The 11,139-nt window shown below is 42.1% G+C and overlaps 1 protein-coding gene across 3 annotated transcripts; it reads left to right on the top strand.

Annotated features, from left to right (window-relative positions):
- The first annotated feature begins 1,397 nt into the window (after nucleotides 1-1,397).
- On the top strand, nucleotides 1,398-10,725 carry DMP1 (dentin matrix acidic phosphoprotein 1). 3 transcript variants are annotated; one of them, XM_081519958.1, is made up of 5 exons: nucleotides 1,398-1,466; nucleotides 1,946-1,993; nucleotides 4,845-4,877; nucleotides 5,325-5,372; nucleotides 7,980-10,725. In XM_081519958.1, the coding sequence occupies exons 1-5, from the start codon at nucleotides 1,407-1,409 to the stop codon at nucleotides 9,327-9,329; spliced, it is 1,539 nt and encodes a 512-aa protein (XP_081376084.1). In that variant the 5' UTR covers nucleotides 1,398-1,406; the 3' UTR covers nucleotides 9,330-10,725. The 3 variants fall into 3 exon arrangements, with proteins under 3 accessions (XP_081376084.1, XP_081376943.1, XP_081377713.1); XM_081520817.1 differs by having other exon boundaries at nucleotides 1,413-1,470; nucleotides 1,950-1,993; nucleotides 7,980-9,329; XM_081521587.1 differs by lacking the exon at nucleotides 5,325-5,372 and having other exon boundaries at nucleotides 1,413-1,470; nucleotides 1,950-1,993; nucleotides 7,980-9,329.
- The last annotated feature ends 414 nt before the right edge of the window (nucleotides 10,726-11,139 follow it).

Raw genomic sequence — 11,139 nt, 5'->3', positions numbered from 1 at the left:
GGACATTTATTTTTAGATATAGAACAAATTGTTTTCCAAACCACCAGTTCTTGAGGTGTGAAATGAAGCCACCCTCCAGGAAAATACAGTTTGATTTGGCAGGTTTCTCTCAGTGTGATTCACAAGTGTATCCCAAACCTCTAATCTTCCCTGGATCTTTCAGTACTGTGAATGACGCTGAAAAAATTTAGCATAATCATGTGTAATGTATGGCTAAAAGGAGCACAGTGGATATGAAATGCTTTCTGGAGCCATAATATGAAGCCTACCATAATGGATTTCTTGCAGATGAAGAAAAAAATGCAAAACCGATCAAGTTTGTTTAGATGTTATGAGGTTATAAACATGACTGAGGATCCCTGCATGTGTGTGTGTGTGTGTGTGTGTGTGTGAAGACAAAGGCCCACATCTGTCAGTGGTATCAATAATGTAGTTTTTGGTGGGATGATATTTGCCAGTCTGTTCTGACACACTGGGCTGCATAATCAGTATCAAACTGAAAAATCAGAAATTTCTCTATTGCTCTTTCTTTATTTTTCCTTCATTTATCATAGCTTATGTGTTAGTTAAGAAATGTTTATAGAGCTTCTCATTGAAAAGTTTTCAATTTATCTCTTAGGAGTGAGATTTAAAAAAAAAACAAACCCGCTAATAAACCTAATCATTCACACATATACTTCATCCATTGAAGTACACCATTAATTTTTTTTTTTGTATACTCACAGTGTTTAACAACCTTCACCAAAATCAATTTTAGAACATTTCATTATGTCCAAAATTCACCCATTAGCTGTCACTCCAACCCCTCATCTTCTCTTTAGTGCTCATGTCCGACTCTTTGTGACTCTTTGGACCTTAGCCGGCCAGGCTCCTCTGTCCATGGGATTTTCAGGCAACAACACTGAAGTGGGTTGTCATCTTCCTTCTCCATGGGATCTTCCATACCCAGAGACTGAACCCACATCTCCGGTGTCTCCTGCATTGCAGGAAGATTTTTTACCTGCTGAGCCATCAGGGAAGCCCTGATCTCTCTGTGTTGTGTTGTGCTTAGTTGCCCTAGCCCTGGGCAAACACTTACTTACTTTCTCTCTCTATAGATTTGCCTTCAATGGACCTTTCCTATGAATGGAATCGTATTGTGTATAATCTTTGGTGCCTGGCTTCTTTCACTCAATATAATGTTTGCAAGATTCCTCTACTTTGAAGCATGCATCAATACTTCATTCCTTTTTATGGCTGAATAATATTCCGTTGTATGGATATAGTGCATTTTATTTATCTATTCATCAGTTAAAAAATAAACTAATCTAAATGTCCATCGAAAGTGTTAAAAGTTGAAGCTCTTATATTTCTTTGGTGTGAAGAAAATCATCTTCTGTCTTTCATCACAGGTAGGGGTGATACACATGGCTATGAAGACCACCATCCTGCTTATGTTCCTGTGGGGACTTTCCTGTGCTCTGCCAGTAAGTATCAGGATAGGGATGTATGAGAAAGAAAACTTTATATCTAAAACTGTACATGTCATTGGCTATAAGCTAAAGTGGTTGTGCATGTTCCAGTCAGATGAAAATAGTAAAGTCCTAGGAAGCTCCTTTCTTTAAAATATCATCCAAATTATCCCTTATTCTGCTCAGATGGCATTCATATAGCTAGATGCTCATTTTCTTCCTTATAAGCCATGGTTTTCAAAAAGTTATCCCCAGACCAGCTGCATCAGGATCAACTAGGACCTTGTTAGAAATGTAAATTCTCAGGTCCTAAATCAGACCTACAGAACCAGACTCTCTGGGGATGGGACACGGCAATTAGTGTTTTAGCAAGGCCTCTAGGAGATTCTGATGAATGCTAAAATTTGATGACTACTCCTTCTAACTATGTGATATGTTAACACCTGCTACCTTGGAAATTTCTGGGGACTGACCATGTGTACTAAATTTTCTAGGTAGCCAGATATCAAAATACTGAATCCAAGAGCTCTGAAGAATGGAAGGTGAGTATAAATAAGATTTTTGGAAATATTTTTATTTTAGTATGTTATTAGTATAACCAAATTGGCTTCACTGCAAATGTTGAAACTACTAATGATTTTAATGAACACATTAGTAACCTGAGGTATGGAGGGTAAGGGCTATGATTTCTAGTTCTTATAAGAAAACATAGTTCATATAATGCTTTGACTTCAACTTAATAGTGTAATTTGGTGAGGAAGCATTTTTTCCTTTATCTTTATTTTCATGATGGATCTGTACGGTAGTGCAAGGGGATGGTTGACAATGAACCAAGTTTGTCCTTGAAAAATTAGGACTAGAGATCTGTTTTATCAGATGTCTTGTAGGCAGGAGGTTAAGAAATCAAGCCCTGGAAGGTGGGACAAGAAAGAAAAATGAGAGAACACTAGAGTCTTCGGAATGACAGCTAATCCGCTAGTTCTTAATGCTCAGTAACTCAAGAGCCATTGCCAGACACAGTTCTTTGCGTTTTGCTTGTGTTAACTTTTTGAATCTTCACAGTATCCCCAATGAATTAGGTGTTGTATTTCATTATTATTTTACAAATGAGAACTCTGAAACACAGAAAATAACCCAGTCTGTCTAGGTAATATGGGTAAGTAGTGTTTGAGTCAGACTTTGAACCTAGGTTACTCTGGTCCCAGAATCTGTATTTTTACTGAGTGTTATACCCTTCTTGGGAAGGAACCAGGTCTAGGAAGTCAGTAGCTTTTCAAGATTGGAGCTACAGTTGTCATTCCGTATCCATAAGGGATTTAGTTCCAGGACCTCTGTGGATACCAAGATCCATGGATGCTCAATGCTTATATAAACTTGCATAGTATTTTCATATAACCTGTGCACATCTTCATGTATACTTTAAATCATCTTTAGATTACCTATAATACCTATTAAAATGCATGCAGATAGCTGCTGGAGTGCAGCGAGTACGTTTTGCCTTTGGAAACCTTTCTGAAAGTTTCTCTTTCTTTCTTTCTTCCCTTCCTTCCTTCCCCTCTTTCTTTTTTTTCTACTATTTTTGATCTGAGGCTGGTTGAATGTGTGGATGTGAAACTCATGCCTATGAAGGACTGATTGTACATGTGAGGGTTAAAATCTTAACCTAAATCAGAATGTTTTTCATTACCTTATTTCCTGCTGGCTTTCACATAGGCTACAGCTAGTTGTTTAGTTACTAAGTTGTGTCCGACTCTTTGCAACCCCATGGACTATAGCCTGCCAGGTTTGACACAGCTAGGGCACAGCTTTCCTGCTGACTCAGACAGTAAAGAATCCGCCTGCAATGCAGGAGACCTGGGTTTGATCCCTGGATTGGGAAGATCCCCTGGAGGAGGGTTTGGCAACCCACTCCAGTATTCTTGCCTGGAGAATCCCCAGGAACAGAGAAGCCTGGCAGGCTACTATCGTCCATACAGTCCGGGCTACAGTCTGGCTACAGTCTCACTCACCAAGAGCTGGACACGACTGAGTGACAAAGCACAGGGCACAATGCTATTAGTGCGGGCCAGATAACTTCAAAGGCCTGAGACAGGGTCCTGCCCTTGCTTGAGGCTGGAATAGGCATTGCAAAATTTCTTACATGAACTTACATGTAAATATCTTACATGACATCCCAAGAGATGTCCTTGGGCTGGTTAGTTTAAAAGCAGCTGCTGTGGATCCTTTCATTTAGCCAGAGTACCACAAACATGCGGTAGTCCCAGGTCTAGCCCTAGCATGAGAAAAATAGCAATGTCTTGCTCCCTTCTACCCTTTAAGTGACTGGAGTGGAGTCTGCCACGGTGCCTGCGGCAGTGTCACAGGACAGAGACTTAGAGTGACCAGAGCTCCTCCATCTAGGAGAGATCCCCAGTCCAGGACTGCTGAGAGATTGCTGAAGATGTGCTTCCAGCAGCTCCTTTCTGTTCTCCTTGGCACCTTGGGTCTGCACACCCATTGATCAGCTGCTTTGAGCCACATGGGATTAGGAACCTTTGTCCTGCTCAAGGGGGAGGAGGAGATTAGGCGGGGAGAGGGCACCTGAGGTGGTGCAGGCATTCTTAGAGCTCCTATAAGATTGAAGAAAGTGAAATAAATCAGAACTATGACTAATTAATTTTCAAATTCAGCATTTTGCAACTTGGGTGATCTTACATGACTCAAGACAGGTGGCTTTTTTCTATTCAGTTTTGTCCGCTACTCAATTTTATAAAGGATGTTTATAATCCTTTTGGATGTTCTCAAGATGGGTCATTTCTTCAGGTTATATCAAACTGAATGGTTCTCAAGAGGCTTTCATAGGCATTAGCCAAATTCATCCTCACAGCAACCAGGGGCAATAAGCAGAGTGGTTGCTAATACTCTAAATTTAGAAACAAGAAACTGACATCACAGAGGTGAATCGAATTGTCCAGCCATCAGAGTTTACCTAAGACCTAAGTGTTTCCTGAAACAGATGAATTTCCGTACTACCCTCAAGACAGTACTACCCTCCTTAAAACACAAGCCAAGGAGTGAATTGACAGTTTAAATCTGGGTTTATGAGTTCCAATGCTATTTTTTCTATCTTACATTTTCTCTGGGTTGTGTATTTTTCTTCAAAGAAATTTTATTTTTCTCTAACTATGGGAAATATAAAAATCTTCTAAGATTTTATATACAAGACCTTTTTAGGCCATTGGTCATCTCGCATTCACTTATTTTTTTTTAGCCATTTCATTATAAAATATTATTAATACTCATGTAAATATAAAATGTCTATCAATAAGCTAAAAAACCTAAAATTATTATGAATGTTTGCAATGATTTCATCCATCTGTGAAGGAGTAACTTGTTTTCCTTCCTTTGTTACAGAGAAATTTGGCTCAGACACCAACACCACCTTTGGTAACTATCTCATTTATTTTTTCAAACTTCAAAACTTTTTATTTTGTATTGGGATACAGCTGATTAACAATGTTGTAGTTTCAGGTGGACAGCAAAGGGTCTCAGCCATACATATACATGTATCTATTCTCCCCCAACCCACCCCTTCCATCCACACTGGCATACAACATTGAGTAGAGTTCCATGTGCTATCCAGTAGGTCCTTATTGGTTATCCATTCTGAATATAGCAATGTGTACATGACCCTCCCAAACTCCCCAACACTCTAATTAATTTTTTGTCATAAACATCTCATAAAATCACTTTGACACTCTTCTCATCATCTCAGGCCATTTGGAAAGTTGTAAATCCAAACCACAAGTGATTGATGTGTGCCATATTTTCTCTCCTTTCCTCAGGAATTACTAACATGAAAAATAAACAACAACATTTTTTTTTTCTTTTTAGGAGAGCAGTGAGTCATCAGAAGAAAGTAAACTTAGCTCAGAGGAACAGGTAATTAAACAGACCTTTCTTAACTTTCCAGGCTACTTAGGAGTTGAAGGAAATGATGTTAGATTAAATTACCTAGTGACGGTTCTAAATATAAGATTTTCTAAACTTTAGTTATGCTGTCTAAAAAGTCCCATAAAATAGGAAGGAAAAAAGAGTGGGAGAATTCAGAGGTAGACATGCTCTTCATTCCATATTTATCACTGGGGCCGGATGATAGACACTGTGGCCCTAAACGTTCCTCTAGTTAAAGAGAACACACTCACACACACATACACAGAGAGAGTCACAGACTCTGTTAGACAATTAAGAGCTTGCTCATAAACCTCAGATATTGCTGTTACAATTGGAGCAGTTCAGATCAGGCAGAGAAAAACATTCTGGTTCATGTGAGATACCTGCGGGGCTTTAAGGCCACCTCTGTGCCCAGAATCCTGCTAGACTGCTAGAGGAGAGACTAGGAGAGCCCTGAGGAAACTTTAAGAGGACAGCTGCTTCAGTAATGACTTATTTAAAAAAAAAAAAAAAGTTTCTTTTCTGTGGCCCTGGGAAACAGAAAAGCTGACTTAGCTTGAAAGTGAAAGTCGCTCAGTTGTGTCCGACTCTTTGCGACCCCACGGACTATACAGCCCATGGAATTCTCCCGGCCAGAATACTAGAGCGGGTAGTCTTTCCCTTTTCCAGGGGATCTTCCCAAGCCAGCGATCGAACCCAGGTCTCCTGCATTGCAGGCAGATTCTTTACCAGCTGAGCCACAAGGGAAGCCCAAGAGTACTGGAGCGTGTAGCCTATCCCTTCTCCAATAGATCTTCCTGACCCAGGAATCGAACTGGGGTCTCCTGCGTTACAGGCTGATTCTTTACCAACTGAGTTATGAGGGAAGCGCTTAGCTTATATTCCTGTAATAAAAAACTTGCTAGCGTCTTTTTTCTTCCCTTCTGCTTTCCTATGCTTTACCCCCTGTCCCCACTTTTCTCCTCCCCCTCCTTCTTCTTTTCATTTTTCTAAGACTAAATGTCATTGCTTTCTTAACTGTCCTGTCGTTTTAACCAAACTCAATCCCCTGGGCTCCAGCTATCCTAGGAGCTGGGTTTCTCCTAGGATGTAGACTAAAGATTCATCAGACGAACACTGTATACATTTATAAGCATAGAATTGGGGAAACACTCTTTTTGGGGGGGAGCCTGTGATTTATAACCTCCATGTTCTCTGAGCTCTTAGATGACAGCAACAGTTTGGGAGGGGTGCAATATGGGACTATTGAGGTAAGGAAAGCTACATGAATGCTCAGTTCCAGCAGATTCGTGTAAATTCTAGTAATGGGAAAAGTCATCACCCTGTATTCCCTCCCGATCAGAACTCAGACACTGATGAGTAGGGTCAGGTGGGAAAAGAAAAAAAAAAAGGGGCAAGTTTCTTGGGCTTCCCAGGTGGCTCAGTGGTAAAGAATCTGCCTGCCAATGCAAGAGATGTGGGTTTAATCCCTGGGTCAGGAGGATCCACTGGAGAAGGAAATGGCAACCCACTCCAGTATTCTTGCCTGGGAAATCCCATGTAGCCTGGCAGGCTACAGTTCATGGAGTCACAAAGAGTCAGACACAACTTAATGATTAAACAGCAGCAGTAGAGAGAGAGAGAGTAGATTTTCCCAGGGCATGATGAATGAAGGCTCACCGACCTTCCTTATCTGAGTAGAGCATCCAATTGTTTTATTTCTGGGGATCATCTCTCTGAGCTAAACTTAGAACTCAGAGATCACCCCAGTTGCACTTCTTCAGCTGAGCCTTCTATAGGCAACTCTCTGCCTGTGCAAACCAGTATAAATATGGTTTTGGTGAGATCTATACCTTACTGCAATATTATACTTTCATTTTAGCCAAAGGTTTCATTCACCTGCTCTAATACATTTCCCTCTCCAGCCCCAGAGTTGATTTGAAAAAAAATATCTGAGTCATTTCAAAATCACCCAGTATTTAAAAAAAACTTCTATTTTAAACCAAATAATTTGATGAGTATTATATCTTCCCTAGTGGCTCAGACAGTAAACAATCTGCCTGCAATGCAGGAGACCTGGGTTCGATTCCTGGGTCTGGAAGATACTCTGGAGAAGGGAATGGCAACCCACTCCAGAATTCTTGCCTGGAGAATCCGGTGGACAGAGGAACCTGGTGGGCCACAGTCCATGGGATCGCAAAGAGTCAGACACGACTGAGCGACTAACACATTCACTTTCACTGTTTTAAACCAAATAATCTGAGGAGTATTATAAATCAATTCTTTAATTTAAAAAAAAATTCTGAAAGTATCCCTTAGGGACTCATACTTACAATGTGATTTGAGTTTCATAAATGTGATTTCTAGAGAACATTTTGAAAAGATTTGTGCAGCACTGAGTGAATAGTGTCTATGGAAAATGGGATGACTTGACTTTCAACTTCCCTTCCTTCCTTTTAACCCCTGTTTGAGACATTATTGAGCCATACAACTGAACATGGCTTAGATGAGGGACATAGGAAGAAGAAAACAAAAAGAGTCTAGATGGGCATTAGGTACAACCCTCTAGAGTAGCTCCTGGGGGTACTGACCGTGTCTGTTAACCCCAAACTCCAGGCAAATGAAGACCCCAGTGACAGCACAGAATCCGAGGAGGTCCTGGGCCTTGATGATCAGCAACACGTTCATAGACCAGCTGGCGGCCTTTCTCGGAGGGGAGGAAGCGAAGGTGATAATAAAGATGATGATGAAGATGAGAGTGGAGATGACACCTTTGGTGATGATGATGGTGGCCCAGGACCTGAAGAAAGGCGACCAGGAGGGGACTCCAGGCTTGGAAGTGACGAAGACTCGGCTGACACCACACGATCCAGGGAAGACAGTGCCCCACAAGGGGATGAGGGGGCCCACGATACCACCAGCGAGAGCAGGGACCTTGACCGTGAGGACGAGGGGAACAGCAGGCCCGAGGGCGGTGACTCCACTCCAGACAGCGAGAGTGAGGAGCACTGGGTGGGAGGCGGCAGTGAGGGGGACAGCAGCCACGGGGATGGCTCTGAGTTTGACGACGAGGGGATGCAGAGCGATGACCCGGGCGCCTACAGGAGCGAGAGGGGCAACTCCCGAATAAGCGGTGCCGGCCTCAAGTCAAGAGAATCGAAAGGGGACGATGAGGAGCAGGCAAACACCCAGGATTCCCAGGAGAGCCCAGCAGCAGGGTATCCCAGCAGGAAATTCTTCAGGAAGTCTCGCCTTCCTGAGGAAAACGGCAGAGGGGAGCTTGATGATAGCCGTACGATGGAAGTCACGAGTGACTCCACTGAAAACCCCGGCTCCAAAGAAGCTGGCCTTGGCCAATCCAGGGAACACAGCAAGAGTGAATCTCGACAAGAGACTGAAGAGAACCAGTCCCCGGAATACAGTCAGGATGTCCAAGACCCCAGCAGCGAGTCTAGTCAAGAGGTCGACCTGCCTTCTCAAGAAAACAGTAGCGAATCACAGGAAGAGGTGCTGCATGAGTCCAGGGGTGACAACCCAGATAACGCCACCAGTCACTCCAGAGACCATCAGGGAGATAGTGAGTCCAGTGAGGAGGACGGGTTGGACAAGCCCTCCGATTCAGAGAGCACATCCACAGAGGAACAGGCTGACAGCGAATCCCATGAGAGCCTCAGGTCCTCGGAGGAGAGCCCCGAGTCCACTGAAGAGCAGAACAGTTCTAGCCAGGAGGGCGCCCAGACCCAGAGCCGGAGCCAGGAGAGCCCGTCTGAGGAAGATGATGGTAGCGATTCCCAGGACAGCAGCAAATCGAAAGAAGAGAGCAACTCGACCGAGAGCGTGTCAAGCAGCGAAGAAGAGGCCCAAGCCAAAAACACTGAGGTAGAAAGCAGAAAATTAACGGTGGACGCTTACCACAACAAACCCATCGGGGATCAGGATGACAATGATTGCCAAGATGGCTATTAGTATGGGCGTGCCTGAGCGCCTCTCACAGACAGGCATCTTGGAGGCTGGAGACTAGGGAAAATCAAAACTGTAATTTATTGACGTTTGTATCAGAAGAATAGCCCGAGGCCATTTCTTTCTGAAAGGAAACGCTTGATGTTATACTTGTTTGTGTCTAGGATGTCATCAAACCGTAGAGGTTTCAATAACGGGAAATGTCACTAGAACACCCTCAATGAGAGACCTGAAGCAAGGAAAGATGCGCCTTGTTGCTTCATGGCTGAAATAGTTCCTAACTCATTAACCTAACGCACAGTTACACAGGTTGTGTTAAGTACCAGGCACAGCGCTGTGTGGGGAGGAGGTCAAGAAGCTTAAAGACTTGCCTCTTGCTCCTGAGGAGAAGGTTTTGTTGTTGTTCAGTCTCTAAGTCGTGTCCATCTCTTTGTGACCCACGGACTGCAGGAACGCCAGGCTCCTCTGTCCTCTACTAACTCCTGGAGTTTGCTCAAATTCATGTCCATTGAGTCAGTGATGCTATCTAACCGTCTCATCCTCTGTTGCCCACTTCTCCTCCTGCCCTCAATCTTTCCCAACATCAGAGTCTTTTCCAATGAGTTGGCTCTCTGCTTCAGGTGGCCAAAGTATCGGAGTTTCAGCTTCAGCATCAGTCCTTCCAATGAATATTCAGGGTTGATTTCTTTTAGAATTGACTGGTTTGATCTCTGAGGAGCTTATAGAGGGATAAATAAAGTTGAAAAGGGATAAATATGACAAAAGCAAGAATTATTACAATCCAGTGTGGTGAACGCTATTAACACAGACATAAATAAAACCCATGGCTTCACAGAAGAGGGCGCACTTTGCCTTGAGAATTAGAGAGGGCTTCACAGCAGCAAAGACACTGGAGTGAGAACATTGCATGGGATTTCTCCATTTAAGGCTAGACAATTCTATTTATCCTTGGTATCAGCAATAGAAAATCCTATATGAATAAACATTTAGTTTGTGAAAGTGTTTCCAAATTATGGCACAGTAATGTGTTTCAGATAAGCAAAAATTCTTTTTTCAATTAATTAATCCTTTTTGATTTTTTTTTGGTGTGTGTGTGTGTATGCGTGTGTGTGTGAGATTCCCATGAGTGTCACCTCCCTGACCACTGGTGATGATATGGAGGACTGGGTAGGAGAGGGTGGAAAAATGAAATTCCTCTTTAAATAGACAACTATCAGCTTAATTTTTTTTCAAAGATTAATCTATGTGCAAAGCTAGAAAAACTGTTCTTGGAGTCCTCCATTTGTGTTGCACATAGCAAAATTGTGTGTATAGAATTCAATTGATTTTTGCCTAATACCCTTTGAAATGTTACCTCAAACATAAAATATTTGTTTTGTAATAAAGATAATAATATCCAGAAGTATGTGTTTATTTCTTATAGTGATGCCAATTTTAGGATACGAAACAATTTTTCCTTTCAGACATTGCAAAATAGTTTATTAGGTTTCTCCCATTAAAACAAATGATTTCATTATTTCCTGAACATTTAATTTTATTGATAATTCAGGTAGCATTTGATAAAATTGCTTTTCATATTGCTTATGATATTTCACTAAATGTATCTGTTATGGATAAGGGGAAAAAGGGAAGCCAACTCTCAGCTTTTTGTATTAGGCTGCACCAAAAGTTCATGGTGTTTGGGTTTAACTTTAGCTCTTGCTGGTCTTGCAGACTGTCCTAAGCGTAAAATTTTGAAACTACAGGGACACACATTCTTTACATTGTATTTCCCTGAAGGAAACGACCTCACCTCAGCACTTTCATTTTTTTTTTT

The sequence above is a fragment of the Giraffa tippelskirchi genome, chromosome 1 (genome assembly GCF_054371585.1).
Source record: "Giraffa tippelskirchi isolate mGirTip1 chromosome 1, T2T-mGirTip1v1.2.pri, whole genome shotgun sequence".
Classification (NCBI taxonomy): Eukaryota; Metazoa; Chordata; class Mammalia; order Artiodactyla; family Giraffidae; genus Giraffa; species Giraffa tippelskirchi.
Note: the sequence above shows the minus strand (reverse complement) of the source record. Positions and strands in the feature narration are given on the sequence as shown.

Coding starts and splice junctions, on each gene's coding strand:
- DMP1 (XM_081519958.1), top strand. CDS start 1,407: ATGGCTATGAAGACCACCATCCTGCTTATGTTCCTGTGGGGACTTTCC. Junction 4,878..5,324: donor AGACACCAACACCACCTTTG/GTAACTATCTCA, acceptor TTTTCTTTTTAG/GAGAGCAGTGAGTCATCAGA. Junction 5,373..7,979: donor AACTTAGCTCAGAGGAACAG/GTAATTAAACAG, acceptor CCCAAACTCCAG/GCAAATGAAGACCCCAGTGA.